The following is a 23,748-nucleotide window of genomic DNA, read 5'->3' as shown; positions in this document are numbered from 1 at the left end:
ACTGTCATCAATTAAATGTAACATATCTGAATTACTATTGCAGACTGAAATAACTATTTAGGTCTGAAATGTTAAAACAGTTAAAATTTTACCTTCTGCAGTTTTTGTAGAACATACACATCTCCATGTTGGATAGATGTTGTTTCCATAAGAAAATGCAGTGGACAGCAGGGCAATAAAAACCCAGGGCCCTTTCAGTACAGTGGTTTGATCTACCACACATATAAGTGCACATTTTTGGTTTGATCAGTGAAAGTTTGTCCATCAGCCCAACAGTGAATTTGGACCACATCTGTCCAGCTCAGAGAAATGCAAAACATTTGGTACAAGGCCTTTAAGTACTGAAATTGAGCTAATCTCATTCCTACAGAAAGTACATTCAGAACAGCTGCTGACAAATTCACTGACTTGAAAGATCACTTTTGTTTAAATTAAGTTTGGGTTTTTTTTTTCACATTTAGCGGCTTTAACTTTATGGTATGAAACTAAATACATACCCATGACTTACTTATGGTGGCACTAACACACAGAAATTGCAATTTAAGTAATGCAAAAAGCATAGGTAAGACACTAGAATTAGAAAGTGTGAAAAAGTCACAAATTACCTTCATGTTGCCCTGTGCGAGTCTTTAAATAAACAAGATTATGAATATTTTATATATTAATACTGGTCTGTACACAAGTTCTAACATGCAATTTTCCCACAAGCATTAGAGCTTCAAAGCAGCTTCAATATGATTGTGTTATGTGTCATCTGAAAATGACAAAGTAGGTTTATGATGTCTATATATACATCTATGTAAAGAAGATGCAATATTAAAAATCAGTGCTGACAAAGCCATCATTAAAACACAGCCATTTTATCCCAGGGAATGTTGTCTTCTTAAATTATCACAACATTTGGCTTCTTTCTTTGGGTTCTTCCTGCATATGCTCCTAAAAATAAGTAGAAACATTACCATATTACAATTAATAGTAATGGTTTTTGAAACAGGACTATCCAACAAAAACAGCTGAAAAAAATCAGGACTATTTTTTTTAAAGCAGTATTATGCATTCAGTGACTACTTTTAAAATGACAATTTTCATAATGGTACACCCCAAAAACCTTATGAAAACTACCTATAGGTTTAAAAGTAATGAGATTTTATAGTATTGCCTTGATAACTATTCTATCTTCTTTTCTGCTATTCTAAAACAACTACAGCCACAATTTACAAATTTTTAAAAGAACTATTGCATAACCAAGATAGATGAAATGGCTGATTAAGTTTAACTATGCCATGTATTACTTTAAAAAAATATAAATTAAAAAATATCATACAAGCTGAATACTTAACATAACTTTTTCCTTTTGTCAGATTAATTAAAACAAGAGACAGCTGTAGGCTCCCATATGTCAATAAGACAACCAGAATTAGAGGTGCAGTATGAAAATCATCAGGCAGAGCCCTTATAAAAGGAAGGATGCTTAAGTAAAAAAATAAATAAACAAACAAATAAGTCTTTCCAGAGGGAACAAGTACATAATACATATATTGAAAAAATCCATATTATAGTATGCATAGCATAAGTATCTTCCAGGAATGAGGGTTCAGCACTGCAGGCTGCTAAGAAATAGCACAACTCAGCATTCTTTAGGTTCAAGCAGTTATCAAGAAAGTGCAGCAGTGTGAGCAAACATTTCCACAAAGCAGTGAAACCATGTCACAGGGTGCAGAGCAGTGGGAATGGAAGACAGCCATGGAAGAGAAATGACTGCCAGGCAGTAAATGAAGGTGACAAAGGAAGTGCCAGTCCTTTCTGGGCTCTTTGGTTACTCTTGGTCAGAGCTGCAGTGGTTACTTACAGGTGTCCCTGGGCTATGATCAGCACAGGCCAAAGCAGGAATTCCCAGAGCCCTCACATCTCCACAGGCTCCCAGGACACAAAAGGAATTCTCACTGGCCCTGCCCTCCCCAGTGCTGTGCTCTTCACATCACCTGGGATCCCATAGGACAGACAACCAGGCTGACAGACACAGCCCTTTTTTAGTGATCAACACTACCCCTTGACTCACCTCAAGTGTCCTCCAAGTTATAGAAAAATGTCCCACAAGGAACAGGACATTACAGTAATAGCACATGAGTGTGCAAAAATCCCCCAGCAATCTAGACTAAGGAATTGCAGAAGGCAAATTTGAATAAAAACAGTGACAGTTCTGAAAACAAGGGACAATCACATGAGGCCTCTCTCCTGGAACAGAGGACAGACCTGCTACTCACACACAGCAGGTCTGAGGCTTCCTGAAGTGCTGGCCTGAAAGCCAACACATTTCACAGCCCCCAGCACCTCACATGGGCAAGCTGTGCCCTTGGCTTGGCCAAGAGCTGCCACCACCCAGATATCCTGTGTGCCTCCTGCCTCTATTTCCTTTCCACAGGAAAGGAAACTGGGCAGAGGAGATGAACAGGCCTTGTTGTAGGAGCAACCTGATCTCAACCCCCTTCTAACACCATCAGACCTCATTAAATGCCCTGCCTGGCCCCACTTGCAAGCTACTGATGGAACATCTCAGCCTGATTTAAACTAATTGAAGTTTAAAAAAAACATTACTGATTTATGAGTCTGTGCTCTTAAGCAGAGAACTTTGGATTCAAGGAATAAAAACCAACAAAAACTAAGTTTAGGATTGCCACTTGATTCCTAAACAAAATGTCTTCTTGCCAGAAAAAGAACAATCAGTCTGAGTGGTATTAAAGCTGCGAAGCATTTTGCATATAGAATTTAAAACAACAATCAAGAGAACAAAAGAAAAAAACATTGGACAAGTATGTTATTTTCTTCTGAGGGTTTGTCTCATATTGAAGTTGAATGTATTTATAATTATAGTAACTGTATCTTACTAGCCCTCCTTCCCCTTCTATCCCTCTAATAAGCCCAATTTAATTGGTAGTCAGGAATGAACATAGAAAAGAAATTAAATCAACACCCTATTTAACATACTGCCAGACTTTTCACTATTCACATTTCATCCATATATAAAGGAAACCATACTCTATTTAAATATATTTAAATTAAGTTCTTTCATTATTGCAGAATTATGCAGATTGTTTCTTTCATGCCCATGTAATAACTTCAGAATGCATTTCTATTCATTCAATACAAGAAGTCTAACCTATTTCTGAAGGAGCACACAGAGGTGCTGGCATTGCACCACAGAACATGGGTGATGTCCAAGCTCTATGTGAGGTTACACTGAGCAGCCAGAACTACCCAGCATAAACCTGGTGAGCCCCATCTGCCTGAAGTTCCAAGAAGGCCACTGCAGAAGGCATTCAGTGACTTTCCAGACACTTGACAAACAGCAACAAGGCAAAGAGAAGTTTGGAGATATATCCCAAAGGAGTTTTTTCATTGCCAAGCATGACCTGTCACAACTTTGGGAATTATGACTAAGATAAACCCAGGGACTTCCTTAGCAGAGCAGCACATGCTGCCAGCACAGCAGAGTGCTGAATGCTTAACTGGATGTCTGGTGCCAGACACACAATGTAAACACCACTGTGTTCATCAGGAGCTCAGTGGGAATTACACGGGTTTGGGGATGGGACCCAAACCTGGAATCAGTGCCAGACCTGACCCTGACACCACCCTAACACTACTACTATTTCACAACCTCTGTAATACTATAACTGGCAAAGGCTTTGTTTTGTTGTCCCTGATCTTCAGCATGCTCCACTGAGTCCAGACAAACAACTGCATTGCTCTACTTTGGTGATGACAGGAGAACTAAGTACAGAAAAATACATGAACGCACTCTGGTTGTGATCTCATCACCTGCCTTTTATTTCCCCCATCTGATACTGCAGTGCTACCTGTGTTTATGCCTCACTATACATCCTTGTGTGGCCACTTCTTTTGACTTCACAAAGCATCATCTGGGAAAACATCCCACTTAACCAGTGTAAAACACACTGCCTTCAAACTCACAGGTACTCCCTGCTGGCATTGCTCTGGGGCAGCAATAAATAAACATTTCCCTTATAGGAAAGGTTTGATCCTTAACACATACAGATTATTTAAAACATTATGGAAAACAGTTGAAATCCTACTACATTACACAATTCCCTTATTAAGCCCCAAAATTCCCAATTTTTATACTTGACTTGTGGAACTCTCCTTTGAGAACAAAGTGTAATTCAGATCTTAGATAGTTTTAAAACCTATCAACCACTTTACCTTTTGATAAATCTAGGCTTATCACTTAAGAAATTTAAAATCTAATTTAAAAAATAGAAACTGTGTAAGACCATTCAAAGTGATTTATTAGAGGTTCAGCACTATTATCAAACCTTTTATATAAAAGGTAACCAATCAGTAATCTCTGTATGGTAGCACCAAAATGCTCCACTTTTAAACTTGGGTCATTGAGACTTAAACATGCTGTAAGATGCTATAGGAATATATATATATATATATATAATTTTAGGACTGTATAATGAGTAAACACCCTCTGAGGAGTTGGAAACTGTCCTTCCTGTCCTCTGAATATGCTCCATGCTGAAGATGTGTGTACAGAACTAAGAATCAAATGACATGAAGATTCTAATCCAAGTCTATTTTGACTACTAGCAATTTCTCAGCAGTTCCAGTGAATATATCTGGCAATCTTTTTTATGACTGGGCATCTGGTGAGTGAAAGCAAATGAGCTGTGCAGCACATTCTATACACTATGTCTATAGAATCTGAAAGTGGATGGTTCAGTTACCAGCACAGGTTTGTTTGAGAGATAGGTTAGACTTAAGGCAGAGCAAAGCAGGTGCACAAGGAAAGGAAAACAATATATTGCCAATTTACTTTGTCTAGATACTAGTAACTTATTTACTCTAAGATCCAAGCACCAATTTTCTACACACCTGAAACAGCCTTGTTAGGCACTCTGCTCCCTGCAGCCTTCCTTCTATTTTGCTCAGCCCCATTCACTGAGGCCTTAGAGGTTCTAATTAAATATAAAACAGTTAATAAGTCAATTACAATAAAGTTGAAAGGCTGTATACAAAAATATAGACACTATCAAAATGTGTTTGGCATGAAAACATTTTTACAATGTCCCAGAGCCTCTTCCTGAGGACCAGTACAGTTCCTATTGATATTATTATGGCTCACTTAGATACATTAAGTAGGAGAACATCTCCCCATGAACAGATTGAAAAATTCTATTGAAGAAAGTGATTTAGTTTAGATATCATGGCATTACAGTCTACATATAAAAATACAGTATTTCATTAAGTGGAAGCAAAGCTTCATGGAATGAATGTTACAAATAGAAATGTTGGAACAGTGTAAATGAAGACAATACACAAGAGGATGACAACAATAAACATTTTCCTGCAGTATAAGGTAAAACAAAGCTTCAGCACTCTCTCAAAATACTGAGACAAGTAACTATTTTTACTCTGAACAACAGTTGTACTGTTATGTGTATGTTATGTGTAAACATTATTCATCAATCACTGTTTCTTGCACTTGGAAATTAGTTTCATCTTTAGGCTAGAAACATGCTGTGCTCTTACCCTTGCCTGCAAAGCAGTCTATGAACTGGAGCATTCTGTCCTTGGTTTGGTTGAAGTATGCTGTTAAAACACAAGCTTTTATTAGTGCTTTTTCCCTTCAAAAATAAAAGCCTCTCAAGAAATACCAAATTATGCATCATCTTCCACATAACAAATTTCAGAAAGGCTAACAGGTTTTGTAATGCAAATGACACATAGGCAAACTGGCTGGAATTGAAATTCCAGAATAGGATTACTACTTCCACTATTTAAAACAAAGCAACAAAAAAGCACACAGATAGGTGTCCCTCAGCAGTGCCTTGGGTCCCCAGTCATTGATGAGAACACACAGGAAAAAGGGCTGAATTGCTTACAGTAGTCCTTGAAGGCTGAACTGTATGAGTAGACAGCATGTCTTCAAAGCTTTTGGGTAAACATGGGATAAAAACTGTTTGTAAGGGATGCCAGGTATCTGATTTTTAATATGATATAAACATGCAGACAGGCCTCATAAGAGAGCAGCTGTTATCTGCCTGAACAACATGTACTGAACACTGTAACTTCTGTGATCTGAGCAAACAATCACACAGTCAAGGAACAAAATTTTCCTCACATTAAAAAGCCACTACTTTTCTGACAGCTTTCTAAAGATAAGCATTATCAATAATTCCACTGCAAAGTAAAAGGTATTAGGAAAAGTAGCAGTGCCAAACTGAAGTTTAATAGTGCATCTCAGAGAAAAACCTTAAACCTGAGCACCAAGATTCAAAGCCATAAAGAAATAACTTCTGAAGATAAAATTTCAGAAATTACTCTGAAGAAAACTTATTTTCCTAACTTATAATGAGCTAATAAACCCTTTTCTTGGGCCATGGTTAATCAGATTTCATTAATTTTCATGACAATAGTAGCAGGAATTGAGCTGATTGATGGCAAACCAACAGTACAGATCACATTATTGTAAGACAGTTTTGTAAAAGCATTTTAATACAAGTAACCATCACCTACCGATTTTGAGGAGTTTTTTGTTTTATGATTATTTTTTTACTTGGCATTCCCATTTCTGAAGCCCTAGAGAAACAAAAGTATTGAAACATATTTCAGTTAGCAAATCATCATCCAGGTCTTGATCAGAAACTCTCAGAGAAAGCCTACAAGAGGAACTACACTACATGTGATTCTCCATATATTTGACAAACAGCAACAAGGCAAAGAGAAGTTTGGAGATATATCCCAAAGAAGTTTTTTTCATTGCCAAGTATGACCTTTCACAACAGAACTTCACTACATTCCCAGAGCAGTCCTACAGATTATCACTTTACTCAGAAGCAAGTGTAACAAGTGTCCACCATGTTCCAAGATAATGCCTGCTACCATTCCCCAAAAAAACTCTGCCAGAGATACTCTATTAAGTTTCTTTATTGCTAGGCACTTAAGATAGATAAAATCACTTGGGGCACTTTTTACAGTTTGCAAAATCAACCATAAACTAAGCATCCACCACTGCACTATAGTGTAAATGCAAAACTTAGAACATTATTCTCCTTACAAACAGAAGACTCTTAAAAGTACGAGCAAAATACAATTAGCAAGACACGATAAACCTGGAAAGCTTATTACTCCTTCTCCTAGCAGAGACGTCAGTCTGCAAAGAAACTGTTATTCCAGAAACTCCTCCTCACTATTTCCTATGCCTCCTACTCCTTCTCTTGTACCCCTTCCACCAACCCTCTCCACCCAAAGGAGAGCTGCACATACTTCATGTACTTTTTCCTGTCCAGAGATTTCTGTGTGGCTGTTGAAAGTGTCACTCGCTCTCTTGGGCTCTTTACTTTATCCTTAAAAAAAAGAGGATACAGAAGAAAGTTACCTACAAAAGCATAATTTAAAAATTTAGATTTAAGAAACCTTGTACATGGGGAGGAAGAATCTCTTAAAAGGAAAATGGCTCAGTACTTAAAAGTCCTGAAGCAGTTTATATTTCCAGGAGGTAACACACCATTTGCCTGAGCATCTTCTCTTTACGAACTTCGCGATCGTGCCGCAGGATGTTCATTCTCTCCGAGGCACCCATGGTGAAAAAGATGTCATGGATGTCATACAGAGCAGCCCGCAGCTGGGAAGAATCATTGAAATGTTCAGTAATCATTCAGTCAAGTTTACATGCCCGTGGTTTTGAACATCAAGCTCTTTCTGCTTTCAATCTAAACAAAACGCTTCATCATTTTGAAAACCGTTTTTTGAAATCAAATAATTTTGTGTCAAGCAAAAAAAATTAAATCTTCTCTTCTTTAAATGTTTTACTCTAAACAAAGCCACTCTAAAGGTTTCATGTATTTATGTTACAAAAGGAGAATAGCTAGCAAAGACCAAAAAAAAGGTTTAAATTGTGTCACCTGAGCCATTACTCTTTCATGAAGGGATGCATCTTGGGCTGACACAGTTCCTCTTTTCAATGGGGCTTCAGACTGAAAATTTTTTAGGAACTCCAGAGTATCCTGGGAAAGATGGGAAAATAAGAGTAAGCACCAGGCATAAGCCGTCACAACAAAACAATTACTAACAGTACACACAGCAAACAGATTCTTTGTTTGACTTGCACCTTGTGACACCAAGCAATGCAACACTCAAATGTGTTCATGTGCAGCCCAAAATCTTCCAAGAGCAGAAAATGCAGGATTTCATCTGTCAATGGAAGGCAGGAACAAAAACAAACAGAAGAAGCTGCCTATTACAAAAAAAAGCTGATCTTACTTTTACAGTTTGCTTAAGATGTTTCAGTTTTTCTGTCTGCAGGAGTCTACGAGTGAGAAATCCCTTTGCCACTGCTGTGATCTTGTCAAACTTCATCTGTATCTCTGGACTGAAAACCTTAAAAGAAATCAAAACTTTTTATAAATAAGCAAGAATTATGAATTATTTATCAAATAACATCCATCAAGTGACCTAAGTTTCCAAGTAAGAAAAAAGCTGTTGATAAAGCTTTGACTGGGCTCAAAGTACCCACCATAATTTAGCAGAAGCAATATCCTGCTATATGATTACTTTGCATATATGAATAAGAAAAATAACCTACACAGTTCTCTTATGCAATCAAAGTTGAACAGATACTAAAATTTTCTGTTACCAGTGCCTTACAAAAAAAAAAAAAATAGGACCTTTTAAGATAAAAATAAATCTGTCCTTTCCCTTACCTGAATCCACCTAGTTTTGATCCTATTACTTGGCCTGCACACTGAGGTCTTTATAACTCCACTACCTGAGGGTCCCCAGAGATAGAATGAAGCTTCACTTGTTGAAGAAAAGGTGTTGGGTGTTGTATGAGCAAAACCTGCACAGAGAGCAGAACACACAGTTCAACACACACTTCTGCCCAAAGTAATGCCTGTGTCTGTGGATACACTCAGCTCGAGGGTCACAGCTTTGTCTGCAAGGTCAATTACAGGCAAGAAGCAAGTTAAATATTTCTGATCGATTTCCATGCAAAATTTGCTAAACAAAAGACAGAACAAAACATTTCACAATGCTCTGGAACAGGTGAGAGGTGTTCCATCAGCTATAGCTGTACTGCCTTGCCCTTGCAGAGCCCCTCAAAACCTTCTACACAAACGGGACCACCTGGCCCAGTGCTGTGCAGCTACATGGCAGGAGGATAATCCTTCTGGGACATGATGCAAATCCACATCCTCACCCTTGATCAAAGGAGGCTATTCTTAGCTTGTTTTCCTTGGATGTGCCCTGAAACAGTTACATAACAAACGCAGTACATGGAACTGTTCAAGGATGGCTGAACCTGTGCTAAATGGCAGTGACACAAAGATGCAACAGCCTTTGCTGAGGGCAGCAGCCTTCTGTGTATCCTGAGCAGCCCTAGGGCAGAACACTGCACTCATCCACACAGCTGGTCCAGTCAAGCACTGTAGAACAAATTAGATCACAACACTTAATCTATATTCTTCCCTTCCAGTTTTACCAATGCTGGTGGAGTTTGTGTTATGGACTGTCTCCAGCTGAGACTGCACACTTTCCAGCAAGCCACTTTCACTTTTTTTCCTCCACTCCAACTCCATCCTGCTGTTAATATTCACTTTGGAAATTTCTATTTCTGTTGTAGTAACCTTCTCTCCTTTTGAATTTCTCTTCTTCTCTTCCAGTTCCTACAAAAGAAAGATTCAACCATGACACTATTTTCCTAACACTGCAAAGCAACAGAATATACATTCAAACTCAACTGCTTCCTGACAAACTTCCAGACAACACAAAACCTTTGCTTAGAATTTTTCCTGTTGACCTTACCTTCAATTCCTCCTGTTCTCTCTCTTGTTCAGCTATCAGAATCGACAGTTGTTGTGCATGCTGTTCTTCAAGTCTCTTTTTCACTTCTTCAAAGGTCAGCTCATTAGCTTTCAAAATACCTTCTGAGAAAATACATTACAAAGAATCAAACATTAAATACCCTCTATATGATCTTTGCCAGAGACATCCATCCTTTATCAGTGGTAATTTGCCTCATCAGTAAAAAGTAAAAAAGATGTCTTTGATATCAGGTTTCCTTGATATCAAGTTCCCACTATGTATTGCACAGAACCCCATCATTTACTAGTCCTTCAAAATATTTGCACATGCATATTTGTGAACTAAACTTGTGGATGGAACATTAACACCAAAAGCATATATTAAAATAGGGACATAAGAATTGTTATATTTGCTGGAGTTCATTAATGTTATTTATGCCACTTCAGCCTCATTTAGTAGAGACACGTGCAGATGTAACAGTCTTGAATTTGAAGAAAATATCTATATGGTTTTCTTTTAATTTACATGGGCTATCTTTTCTTTTAGGAGTCTAATTTAGACCTCATGGCATAAGACAATTGTCTTAGTAAAACTGAATTCCAGCTCCTAGACTGAAATGGGAAATCAGTATTTGTGAAGTCAAATTAAATTAGGGAAATGAGGCTTCTGAAAAGAAACACCAATGACTAATGATCACTGGGGTTTTTTCTAAAATATTTATAAACTGTGAAGTAACCCTCAAGCACAGGAAATCTTTTACCTTTTGTCATATTCTCAAGGACTGCATTCTTGGTAATGTAAACTGATCCCACGGGATATTTCTGTTCTTGCAACCACTGCTTCTCTTGTTCTTCCATTCCAACTCTGAGAACACAGGAACTGTTTTCTTTTTGGCAGTTGTCAGCATCCAAATCAAGTCTACGTTTTACCTTTTCATAATTTTCTGGGAATTGCTCATTTGCTGAGGAAACATTTGGAGTATTATCCAGCTGCTGTCGCACATTCTTGCTCTGCAGTAGTAGTGGAGATGGATTTTCCACGTCGTAGGATTTATTGAGTTCCACTAGAGAATTACATTTAGTGTTTTCTGCCAAAGTAGCTGCTTTCATTTCATTCACAGCCAGGATCTTCTGTGTCACTGCAGACTGACTGATGGCAAAGGGCTCGTTCACTTTTGGAGGTGCCATACTTGGACTGCTCTCTACTTTATGTGGCCCTCTGCTGTCCATCACCACCTGTCCTTCCAGCATAGCTGACACTGCTCCTCTGCTTTCAAAGAGCCCAAAGGAATGGCGCTTTGGCCTGCCAGCCCCCAGCCCATCACAGGGGCCTAAAGAATTCCTGCTGACACCTGGAACTCTGCCAGGGCAGACTGTAGTGAAGTCCACCATGAACTTTGGCACTGATTCAGACACATTGTTTTTATCTGCAATATCTTGCATGATTAAATCCATTGTTCTACCCTTACCTTTAGGACTTAACTCATAAGCATTCACAGGGTTGTTTATAATGATGTGTCCCATGGATAAAGGTCTGGGGCGCCGTCGGTGCATTTTAGGGCTCATGCTTGGCTCTGGGCTTGGCAATTTGGCATAAGAGCCTGTGAGGCTCCTGACAATGCTACTGTCACGCTCAAACATAGAATTCTTTTTCAATTCCTCATCTGAATCTGAATCCACCAAAGGGGGTGTTCCAACTCTCATAGGTATGTCTACTTTAGAAAAACTGGATAAAGTGGACATACTTGTGTTATTTGTATGAGTAGAGGCACAGTGGAGAAGGGTATTTGATTTATTAAGACTGGGTTTATCAAGTGTCTGAGCAGTGCAACTTCTGCCTGTAAGTTTTGCCCTCTCTTTGACAGAGTCAGTTGTTTTAACACCATCATTTTCTTTATCTGAATGACTTTCACTCGTACTCCTCTTTGAATTGCTTTTTGAGGTACGCTTGCTCTGCTCTTTCTCTATGTACTCCCTAGACTTCTTTATCAGGTTCTGAAGACTCATTACACATGGATCTTGGACATCCTCATCTGATGGTGACCCCACTCGTCCCTCCTGCTTCTGCAGAGCATGAGATGGGACCTTGTTACACATCTTGTCAGGAGATGCAGCCCTTGGACACAGCGCATCTTCCGAGGAACGACTCTCACCTGGCTTTGAAGAAATTTTTTCTTCTGCAGCTTTAACTACTTCTGTCCCATTTGATGTCATTTGCCCTGCAGTACCTGATGGTCTAAGTTCTGATGTCTTTTCCAGGTCCATGGAGCTCTGCCTTTCAGGAGTACATGCTGAACTGGTATCTGATAGAGCTGTGAAGTCAGTCAAAGCCTTTGAATCCAAACCAGGGCAAGAACTCTCAGCCTTTGATGTGTTCACACCACTCATGCTATGTCCCTTCTTCATCTGCAAATGAAAATTTTAAAAAATGACAGATTTTCAATGAAATCTCAGAATCTCAGATTCCTGCAAACTTCACTTGAACTTAAAAAAAAATTTAAAAACTAACTTTATTTAAGTGAGAATTACATGTTACTTCCAGCCAGCATTTGTTTAAAAGGATTTTCACACTACAATTATCCTATGAGCTGTGTCTCAGTTATCAAAAGGACACACTTGGAAAAAAACCAAACAAATTTACATTATTTTTGTATTGAACATACTTTCCTGGTCTGCTGGTCAAACCTCAAGCCAGCTGACTGTTGCAACACACACTCAGTAAACAATGCAAACTACAAAGTGTTGCTTGCCACCTTGGTAACTCAACAAACTCAGTATTAACTGTTTAGGAAACAGTTTAAACTAAAGGCTGTATTACAGCTGTTCCAAAGACATACAATAACTCCTTGATTAGATGTATATAGTAGTCTTTTAAATCAAAACCTCTACTAAATTCATCATTGAAGTAAAGGAAAAAAAAAGTTGCAGTAAAATTTTAAAGCATACAACAGAATTTCAAGTTGTTGTGAAAGTAATTTTAATTCTGTAATCATAAAGTTGAATATCGATTATTTTATGATTAAGCTATAAGCTTGCAAATAAAGCAGCTCTAACACACAGGAGTTGTTCACTTGTTTTAAGAATCACAAAAGAAGCAGTGAGCTCTCTTGCATACAGCAAAAGCAGCAGTGAAAAGCAAGGCCATGCACTACAACGAGTATCAGTAAATGTATCAGGACACACACATGAAATACCAGCAAATGCTGGCTCTGGAGAGTTACCTGCTATTCATTTCATGTTTATACTGGGGAATACTTAAACCCCAGTACTTTCTCAAAATGTCTCTTAGCAGTGATTTTCTGTAAATCTATGAGGCAGCTTAGGACTAACACTACCTGGACATTTTCTACAATCTCCTGAACACGAGTCAATAAAGCTTTTTTCCGGGACTCCCGTTTCCTGCTCTCTAGCTCCAGTGCTTTCTCCTTATACTGCTGTATTTCCTTTTTCTTTTCAAGGCTGAGCTGCAAAACAGAGTGTAAGAAACATAGTTTATATCACTAAATGCAAATTTCAATACAGAATTACAGAAATAAATTCAGAAGAAAAACAACAGATCAAAGCAATTAGACAAACAGAAAACACCTGAGATTTTGTGCATACATTAAATGCCAGCTTCTCAACCAATTTTTTAAGGGCAGGTGTACAAAATGCCTTCTTGGCACACATGCAAATGAACATGAATTTAAAACACATTTATAAAATTTTCCATGAACATTACATGCTATGGTATCAATCTGACATAGGATTCAGAAATTTTTTCTAAAAACCCTTACAACATCCATGCGTTTGTAAATGAAGAATGTGACAATATATCTGCGATTTATATCTGTATCATGATTTTTGGAGTTGTAAGAGACTCTCTCCCATTTCTTCCCATCACTGAAACAAGGAAATCAGCTGCAGTATTGCAGGAACTACCAACAATCTTCAGCTTAACTCTGTTTGCATTAGCACAGAATGACTTAAGATAATTGATGAGCCTATGGAATGCATTAGAGGAAGATGCAAACGTATGCAAAAAAAAATTTCCTTAAAAGCTTTTTAACTATCTCTGTATTTCTTATTTGCATTTTTACACCATTAAAATAACTCACATGTTCAATATTTGAAATGTCAATATGATTTTGTGTGAAGCCCAGCGGTAACATTACTGAAAACAATCAGCATTTGTGCTGCCTTTAGGAAGATAACTTCTAAAAAAATTAAAGGAAATGTAGTCAGTGCGAGGGGAAAAAAGTATATTTAAACCCTTATTTTATAAGATTAAGGCTAGGAATGCTTAGGAAACACTAAGCAGCAGGTCAGATGACAGCTCACACAGACATCTTCAGTAGAATCATTACATGTGCACATCAAAGCTGATGCCAATAGCACAGTTAGCACACCAGGGAGGAAAAGGAATAAAAAAAGGCCTTACCAGAGGGGAAAGCACAGGAACGCCATAGAATTGAATGAGGGAGACATTTTTGTTCTGAACAGTAAAAGAAGTTTTTCCTTTTATTGCCTCTTCTTGAATTCTGGAAAGATGCTTCCTACAGAATATTTCATAGTCCTCCATCTTCATGTTATCTAAGCTGCAAAGAATAATAACATTACTCTTCCATGTACTTCCAAGACATTGAAGGGAAAACAACATCACCACTAATTCTGTGTCACTATGTTTTGGGAAGCAAATTCTACATTAGAAAACCGAATTAAGTTTCTCTTCCTCCTATCATTACCAAAGCCTGCAAAACTCTTCATTATTTTCCCCTATGAAAGGAGAATCTGCATATATGAGCAAAAAGGATGATCACAAACACACAGAAAAGAAAGCAAGCATTGAGATAATCAGGACTCACAAAACTGTACCTGCTACAGATAATTTCCATCAAAGACTAAACCTTTGAGATCTTCCACAAGACAGATCCTATCAACTGTTAAAAAAACCCCAAAACCCAGCCCAAACAAAACTGCAGCCCAAATGAGTTTAAAAAAAAATAAATAGAAAAAAAGAAAAAAAAAGCCTTTACATGTTTGGGGGGCTGAGAGGAATTCGTGTTTCACTCCCGTGAGCCTCCGTCTCGCTACATCCCTGTATGAACAGACGCCAATACTTACACCACAAAAAAGAAAGAAATAAATCAATGACAGCCATGTCTCCTAAAAAGCGGCCAAATATCTGAAATATCTGTCACTGCCCGTCGCCACCGGAGCGAGCCCTGCAGCGCCGGGCAAGGCCTGACAACGCTTTGTTCCCTGGCACGCCGCTCCGGCCGATTCCTGCCCGATTCCTGCCCGATTCCTGCGGGGCTCCGAGCCCGCCCCGGGCTGGGGCCGATTCATCTCCGCCCCGGCGCTCCCCCCCGGCCCCGGCCCCGGCCCCGGCCCCGTCCAGCGGCTCGGTACCTGCGCGGAGCAGGGGCCGGCAGCGGCTCCCCGGTAACCGCCGCCGAACGGCCGGGCCGCCGCACTACGGGCCCCAGCGCGCCCCGCGCCGCCGCTCCGCCCCGCCCCGCTCCGCCCCCGCTGCCTTCCGCGCTCCCCGCACGGCCGGACGGAGCCCTAGGGCGGCCGTCACATCCCCCCGGACACAGCCGCGGGACAGCTCTGCCGTGCCTACGGAGCGCCCGGCCGAGGCAGCCCCAGCTCAGCGAGATGAGAGGGCATGGAGCGCCATCCCGGTGGCATTTCCAGCCATTTCCACACACAGCTCTCCCAGACAAGTTCCCCTGTTAGCACGGGTGAAATCTGTTCTGCTTCATCCCATTACACATCACACGGCTGTGCAGTTCTGGTGCAGTCAGGAGCACAAATGTGCCGCCGCAGGTATCAGATTCAGCGAGCACGCTGTGATAAGAGAGATAAACATGCGCACCTTTCCCATGCTATGTGAGGACAGCACCCACCAGGACAGCATCCAGGAGGGCATCAGCGCTGACATCCTATCCGGCCCGCCCGGGCGGCAGCCAGCTGCCGGTCCAGCCAGTCCAGCAGCAGGTAACACTCACCTGTCAGGCAGGTCAGGTGGAAGGAAAATCCACACTTGTTTGCCAGCACTTGGCCCAGTCATAATTAATTTAAATATATGGAAGCATCTAATTCCCAGCATTTAGACCTGTTAAAGCTGTCATTCTTGTTTCAAAAAACAAGTTCGTCATCTGTTACCTCTTCAATGATCTTTGAGGGGCTTTATTTTTTTTAATTTCATCTTTAATCTTAATAAATGCCGTTGTTTATCAAAAGGTTTTTTTAAATACGTTAGACATCTAATTAGACAGTCCATTATTTGTTGTGCATCTACATACATATCTCTGATTTTTCTTCAGCTACACCTGGCAGAAACACAAAACCACTGACAGAGTATCTGAGATGCTCAGAACCAGCTATGTGATAAATATTCATCTCTGCAATTAAAAAAAAAATAATCAAAAAAAAGGAAACAAAAACAACTGTTCAGAAGATGGCCTCATGCCTCTTCCACCTCTAGTTGGTCAGAGCTCCTCACTGGAAAGTCAGTTGCTTCCCATCCTTCCCACAGATACAGACACCAAAAAGACGGTCAAAACCCCCCCTTACGTTAACACAAACTGCTAGCTCCTCGTCTTTGCTATTCCACTTCTAAACATGCCCAGTTTCCCCAACCTTCATGTAACCGGTTGTTTTCATGCCGTGTTGCTCATCTCTCCGGGTTCCTGGCAGATGTTCACACAGGTGTCAGGGGCCAGAGCCACCGTCCCTGTCCAGCAGCAGCTGCGGCTGTCCAGGCAGGAGGCACCGCCTGCTCCTCCCGGGCCTGACCTGTGGGCAGGCACGACTGCACAGTCAGCTACACAAAACATACAATATGTAATTTTTTATATAACAAACACAGTAATTAGCTGGAAAATTATCACTATGGACGTTATGTTTCTAACTAGCTAGCTGGCATAGCAGTGGAAAGCCCTCAACACTCTCCATACACACGAATATTTTGTGACTCCCCGGACAGCGCTACCTTTCCTTCTATTAGCTCCCTTTACTTTTATCTGCACCATGTTTTATCAGGAACAGCCCGTTTCCCTCAGTGCCCCGTGTTCCATCAGGAACAGCCCCTGTTTCCCTCGGTGCCCCGTGTTCCATCAGGAACAGCCCTTGTTTCCCTCGGTGCCCCGTGTTCCATCAGGAACAGCCCTTGTTTCCCTCGGTGCCCCGTGTTCCATCAGGAACATCCCGTGTTCCAACATGAACACCCCGGTCCCCGCACTCCCCTCCTGGCGTTACCTGAGGCGGTGCTTGGGGCCCGGGCCCGCCCTCAACGCGGCTGGCGGGGTCGGGCGGGCACTGCGGGCGCTGATTGGTCGCTGCGGCTGACAGCCGAGTGCTGATTGGCCGGCGGATGGCTCCGCCGTCGCCCTTGGCGTTGGGAGAGGCGCGGCCGTTGTTCCGGCCCGGCGCGGACGGTGACCCGGCCCGGCCCGGCCATGCTGTGCCACGGCGAGGGCCTGCTGAGCTCCCTGACGGCTCTGATGGCGCTGGCGCTGGCGCTGAGCCGCAGCCCGGCGCTGGCCTGCCTGCTGCCGGCCGGGCTCTACCTAGCGCTGCACCTCTTGGCCCTGGAGCCCGCGGCGCCCCAGAGCGCGCAGCGCGTCCTGCGGCCCCGCGGCGCCGCCGCCCGCATCGCGCACCGCGGCGGAGCGCACGACGCGCCCGAGAACACGCTGGGGGCCATCCGACAGGTCAGCACGGGCCCCGGGGCTGGGGTTGTGTCCGATAATCCGCCCTCACGGCAGCAAGCCGCCCTCAGCGTCAGCAACTCGGGCCGCTCTTCCCATGGCTGCTGGAAGCTGTGTGGGTGTTGGTCCTTCATCCCAAAGGGGCTTCAGCTCCGAATCTTGTGGGAGCTGTTGTAGCCTTGGTGCAGCGGTGCAGCGATAATGAAATGCTGTGTTTCGTTGATGTAGCAACAGCACACAGAGAGCGGACAGCAAGTCAGTAACAGGTTGTTTATTTTTTTAAACCTTGAAGATCTGTGATGAAAATCCAAATTTAGGGGAAAATCTGGTACCAGAACTTCACTGTGGGCAGCCCTGCCATGCCTTACTGCTGCCTCATCTGCAAGGCATCAAGGCACAGCCAGGGTTCACAGTCTCTTTCTGAGAATCATTTGAAATAGTGATTATCAGTCTTTGGAATGTAGTGTTTCTGTGAGGTTGAGATGTTGCTGCTCTGAGGATCTCTTACCTTTGTGTGAGACAGGATTCTTAGTCCTGATTAATTCTGAAGCTGCACAATCCTTTCGTGGCAGACACCTGGAGGTAACCTCTATACACGGTTTTTGTCTTTCTGGTGCATTGTCCCTTTTCCCAGGAGGGCAATTTCTCCTTCAGAGCAGTTGGTGTTAGCACTTCACTCAAGTGTTTTTCTGAAGGGTTCTTGGGAAAGATCCAGGGCAGGAAGAAGGTGTATGAAATGTTCTAAGGCAGCCTGGCTGCTTCTTGCTCTCTGATAAGGCCACTCCTCAGAGAGGAGCAGGGATTTGCCATCCATTTACTCCTAGGTATACACGTGGTAAGCAGTGTTGACTAAGTGTTAAAGTGCAGACATTTGCTTCTCTTGTCTTTCAGAAAAGAACATAAGGACTCCAGGGTTATTACATCAGAAGGAGAGAGCAGGATTCTTTTCGGCATTTTTATCCTGAAACAGTTCCAATCCCAATACTGAGGCAGAATCATTATGGTTTCAGCTGTAAAATAGATTAGATGGTTCAGTTGATTTGTAAATACTCAGCAATGACTTGGATAAAACCTGCTTTTTTCTGCAGATGAAGACTACTGAAAAGTACATTAATGTTTTATTATTTTTTACCAAAATACAAGCTAATTATAGCTGTTCCTATGTTGAATCTATAAACCTGTCTCTTCTCTTGTGTATGTGATTTTTAAAATTTTTTTTAAGGCAGCTGAGAATGGAGCAACGGGTGTGGAGCTGGATCTTGAATTCAGTGCAGATGGTGTCCCCATTCTCATGCACGATGACACAGTTGAAAGGACAACTGATGGGGCTGGGAGACTGCAGGACCTGACTTTTGAGGAAATCAGGAAGCTGAATCCAGCTGCAAAACACAGGCTACGGTAAATGAACTGCTCTGAAATTACACTTACAACAGTGGAAAAATAATTCTTGATGAACAAAATTATTGATTTGATCTATCACTGACGAACATTTTTTTTTTTAATTTAAAACTTAGTTCTATATTTGAGTTTTAGAGGCATATAAGACTATATCTTCTTACTCATCAGTAGATTAGGAACAGTGGAACACAGTCAGGATAAACTGGCTTTTGAGGACAAAATCCACAGACATCTAAAGTGAAACAGGTCAATATTTACATAAGCTTGTCCTAAATTGACTGCAGGATACTGAAGGTGCTGGGATCTTCATATCTCAGAATTTGCTACAGGAATGACTTCTAAGATTAGTTTTATTTACATGTATTTCTTGACTGATGGTGTTTTGGGGATTCTACACATCAGGTTTATACTCTTGAAGAGGAGCTAGACAGATTTTGGGTGGCCTCACTGTGACCCTCGTGGCTGATTAGGTCCTTCCTGGGGATATGCAAGGGGAAATATTTTTTTACATTACTAAGAATTTGATAACAGTGCAGCTTGTGAAGTATCATAAGTGAGTCCATTTCAGAGGAAGGACTCTGCGTGTGCTCCTGAGACACTGCATTAGGGAATTCCAGAGCTGCAGATGTGCCTCCTGTGGGTGTGTGGCACAAGGAGTATCTTCCCTGTCTCACTGGAAGGGGGAATTTCCACAGGCAGTGACTGCTGAGCAGCTGCTGTTCACTGTCAGGAGTGAATGAACTGTCACCCCATCAGGAATGGTTTATTATTGATGGGAGAAGCTGCTTCTGCTGATCCTCAGCTTGCCCTCCCTGTTCTGCCAGGACCTGCATTTCTGGCTCAGGGCTGGGGAGTGCATTAGGAGCAGGAGGAAAGCAGCAGTTGGAACTGAAAGCTCATTTGTGGGAAGGAGGTGAAGAACTGGGGTTGGTGTTTTGGGGTGGGACACGGGGCCAGTGAGCACTGGATCCCACCCCCAGTTCCAGTGCAGCAGCAAACTGTGCTGGAATCAGCCTTGTTGGTGGTGACATGCAGGCCATGTGTGTGCATGTGTGTGTTGACTGCATTCCAAGGAGTTCTGTGTTTCTACAGGAGCCAATTCCAGGATGAAAAGGTGCCAACTCTGAGGGAAGCTGTTGTGGAGTCCATGCATCACAATCTTACAATCTACTTCGATGTCAAAGGCCATGCAAATCAGGTACTGCTCACTGCAGCATGACCCCTGCTTTGGGTTTCTGACCTGCTCTAGTGCTGGTCTCAGACTGCTCCCTGGGCTACAGTCCCTTCTTTAACAGGAGTGAGCCCAGGCCTGCTGCTGGTGACACCCAGAGCTGTCCTGGGAAGCTGCAGCTTGAGACTGGCACAAGGCTGGGGCAAGTGCTGCACTCAGCTCCCAGTGAAACAGAGCAAAGGGAATTCCCTGCTGTGCTGGGGGGAGTCACAACCTCATCTTCAGCCTCCAGTGAGGGATCTGTAATTTGCATTACTGAAGGCAGATGAAAATCATCCATCACTAACATTTTACATAAGTTAATTTTTTTTCTTTCGCCTAGCAAAATATAGGAATAAATAATTTTCCTCTTCAACTAAAGCCTGGGTAGTACTAAAAATTAGATCCAAAACATATTTAAGGGCATTTCAAACACTGAGAATCCTACTCATTATTGTAAATAGAGTAATGAACAGAAATTCTTTTGCTAAAAACCAAAATATCATTTCTGTGTTAATGCTATAAACAAGATGCTGTTTTTCTTCTTCTCCCTTTCTATTTCAGTCTTGTAACACAGCAGGGAAGTGTTTTTAAGATTGTTCTAAAATGACTTTGCAGTGTAAATTAAATATGAGTGTTTGTATAACATCTCTGTGTGTCTCTAATTGCAGGCAGTTGATACCCTGAAACAACTCTACCAGGAATTTCCACAGTTGTATAACAGCAGTATTGTCTGTTCTTTCATGCCAGATGTTGTTTATAAGGTGATGTTTCCTAAAAGTTTATTTTTTATTTTTTCAGTCCTGTCTGGGAATTTCAGTATAGTATTAAACTTCCAGGTTTCTTTTGGGCTGTTCAAATTCTTAAGGCTTTTAAAAACAAATGGAGCATAATGCATAATCTTATTAGATGACTCTACTCATTAGATGCAAATAGGAATCTACAGCAATTCCCTCCCTTCTGAAAGCAGTGCAGACAATGCATTGCTCTTCTAGTTGGTGTCTGGCCAGGTATCTGTGTGCAAGGTACCTGCTAAATAAACCCTTTTTATTCTAGATTACTCCTAAAACTCTATCCTCATTGCCAAGTCTACTTACTTTTTTTCCCCATTATATACATTGCATGACTGCTAATTTCTTTAACACAAGAGCTGGTGCTTATTCAGTATGATTTGAAGAAAAAAACCCTATAAAATATAAACATCTTTGTTAAAAGAGTTACAAAAGGATCTGGAGGGGAAGGGCAGAAGGATTCTGGTGGAGTTGTAAATGCAAGCTAGGACTTTGTATCTAATTTCTCAAAAAGTGTTTTTAATGCTGCTGGGCTTCTGGATGAATTACAGTCTTTTCTCCTTGGTCCTCCAGATGAGACAAGCTGACAGAAATGTTGTGACAGCACTGACCCACAGGCCCTGGCAGCTGAGTCACCTGGGAGATGGGACACCCCGATTCAGTTCCTCCTGGAAGCATTTCTTGTACATGGTGATGGATGTCATTCTGGACTGGAGCCTGCACAGTTTCTTGTGGAGATTGTGTGGGGTTTCAGCTTTCCTCGTACAGAAGAATTTTGTTTCTCAGTAAGTGTTGAAGTTTGCTCATTTATCAGGAGACATTCTCTTCTGTTAGTATATAGGGTGGAGCTAACACAGTATGTGCTTAACACGTTTAGTGTTGCATGAGGTGTCTTGATAATTTCTTTACTCTGTTCTGTTTTATGATTTTAAGCCTCTTTTTTATCTGAATTTTTACCTTCTGTTAATCTCAAAGAGAAAAAGTATTTGTTGCTTTTGCCTGTTTACAATAAGAAAACACAAAAAGATGATGTGGCAGAACGTGACACACTGTTGTTCCTTGATGTGCTGCTGATGCAAGACCAAAACTCAGCTGTAGCCTCAGCACTGTTAACTCTGTGTAGTGTCAGGCTGCTCTCAGGGTGTGTCTGTTCCTTGCAGGGACTATGTGAGGCACTGGTCTTCCAGAGGAATTCGAGTGGTGGCCTGGACAGTGAACACATTTGCAGAGAAAAGCTACTACGAGAGTGTCCTTGACTGCAGCTACATCACCGACAGCTTGCTGGAGGACTGTGACCCCCACTACTGAGCCAGCCAGGCAGGGCTGATGGACTGCTGAGGAGAGCCTGGGAAAGGCAGAGCAGCACCTGGCTTCTGCCTCTGGTCACATCTCAAATGCAGGAACCTTCTGGGGCAGCCACAGAGTCTGAGGAAATCAGTTTCATGTGAAAGAATCAGATAATTTTGGTTCTAAATTGGTGATGGCAATTTTGGTGTCAAAATTCCAAATCATAACTTGATGTTAGTAATTTTAACTAGCATGTCCTACAAGTGTATACTAATTTGAGGTTGATTTATAGCACCTTAAAATCAATGACATTACTGTTCTTAAAACAAAAACTGGAAATAATGCTACAATGGTGCCAAAATAGAAGAGGAGTATATTTCCCTGCCCTGTGTGGAAAGATGGCTGTGCTGAATACTGATGAGGAAGAAAAAGCCAACTTTCCATGTGTGATGTGATGTGAAGGTTATGAGAATTAACAAATAAAACGTGATTAACTTCTTATCTTCCAGACCTTTTAAGAGAACCAGTGGAAGATAGGAAATTGTTTTTTCTAATGAAGAAAAAACACAGCACATGAATGTATTTATTTTTAAGATAAAGCTATACAGAGAGTGCTGGTAAGCAGTAGAACAAATGGAGCTGAAATGTCTTTTTAGTTTGCTTTTGGTTGCATGATTGAAGGGCACTCAGAGGGATATGGAAACTGTAATCCAGATTTAACTTGAACTCCAAAGAGTCTGCAGTTACAATAAAAAGTCTTTGAGAATTCATGGGGAAGTGTTCTTTGTCAGCTGTGCAGAAGGGTATTTTATATAAAATGTTAAGATTAGTGCAGATTGTCCCAGTTAGGGTAAATCCAAACTTCTGGAATACCAGAGATTCATGCTGTGACCTGCTGGGGGGGATGGATTTTTTGTTTGTTTCCTGAGCTCCATCACACAAGGGCACAAAGTAGCACAAAGGAGGTGCTTTTTTCCCTGTCACTCACCCCCCTGCACTGCAGAAGCAGCAATCTCAGCCTCCTGCTGCACCTCCTATAGAATGTGTAGGTTTATGTCCAGATGCTGTCCTGCCCCTTCCTGGGTGCTGTGCTGTCACTGCTGAGCCCCACAGGGGCTCCCACTGAAGGACAATGACTTTTCATGGCTATGGCCCTGCTCCAAAGGTCCAGCTGTGGTTGCTGCTCGAGTTTCTGGCACTGCTGAGTCACCATCCTCAGTGCAAACACCAGGTCCATATCCAATGCCCACAACCAGGCTCCACAGGGGTATGTGCAGGGAAACAACATTGAATCTCTGCTCTTGCATTGTGTGTAAAGTTTGTCCTTTTCTGTGCCTGTGGTGGCTGGGTTAGCGTAAATTATGAGCAAGATGAAAAGATGTGCCTCTTCCCAGAGCAACAAGGGAGGAAAAAAACAGGCACTGGTAGAAAATGAGCAAAACAAAACAAAAATTATCATGGTGGTGGCAAAGTTGTAGTCTTGAATAAAAAGAAGCTGCATCAAATCTCACAGTCATGTATGATAAAAAAATAAC

General features: G+C 41.6%; 2 protein-coding genes across 5 annotated transcripts; one reads left to right on the top strand and one right to left on the bottom strand.

The window, feature by feature from the left end:
- Window positions 1–136: 136 nt before the first annotated feature.
- CCP110 (centriolar coiled-coil protein 110) lies at window positions 137–15,267 on the bottom strand. Of its 4 annotated transcripts, none has more exons than XM_066560962.1 (15): window positions 15,222–15,267; window positions 14,251–14,407; window positions 13,166–13,294; window positions 10,592–12,236; window positions 9,832–9,953; window positions 9,509–9,692; window positions 8,730–8,866; window positions 8,290–8,406; window positions 7,932–8,033; window positions 7,535–7,651; window positions 7,294–7,373; window positions 6,544–6,606; window positions 5,557–5,616; window positions 4,900–4,982; window positions 137–936 (listed from the first exon to the last, which is right to left on the bottom strand). In XM_066560962.1, the coding sequence occupies exons 2-15, from the start codon at window positions 14,395–14,397 to the stop codon at window positions 884–886; spliced, it is 3,039 nt and encodes a 1,012-aa protein (XP_066417059.1). In that variant the 5' UTR covers window positions 14,398–14,407; window positions 15,222–15,267; the 3' UTR covers window positions 137–883. The 4 variants fall into 4 exon arrangements, with proteins under 4 accessions (XP_066417059.1, XP_066417060.1, XP_066417061.1 ...); XM_066560963.1 differs by lacking the exon at window positions 15,222–15,267 and adding an exon at window positions 14,934–14,956; XM_066560964.1 differs by lacking the exon at window positions 4,900–4,982.
- Window positions 15,268–17,243: 1,976 nt separating this feature from the next.
- On the top strand, window positions 17,244–22,983 carry GDE1 (glycerophosphodiester phosphodiesterase 1). Its single transcript, XM_066560809.1, has 6 exons — window positions 17,244–17,530; window positions 18,750–18,925; window positions 20,018–20,123; window positions 20,807–20,899; window positions 21,500–21,711; window positions 22,087–22,983. Exons 1-6 carry the CDS (start codon window positions 17,276–17,278, stop codon window positions 22,232–22,234), a joined length of 990 nt encoding a protein of 329 aa, XP_066416906.1. The 5' UTR covers window positions 17,244–17,275; the 3' UTR covers window positions 22,235–22,983.
- Window positions 22,984–23,748: the final 765 nt, after the last annotated feature.

The sequence above is a fragment of the Molothrus aeneus genome, chromosome 16 (genome assembly GCF_037042795.1).
Source record: "Molothrus aeneus isolate 106 chromosome 16, BPBGC_Maene_1.0, whole genome shotgun sequence".
NCBI classification, from domain to species: domain Eukaryota; kingdom Metazoa; phylum Chordata; class Aves; order Passeriformes; family Icteridae; genus Molothrus; species Molothrus aeneus.
The sequence above is the reverse complement of the archived record's forward strand: the minus strand, read 5'-3'. Positions and strand labels throughout refer to the sequence as shown.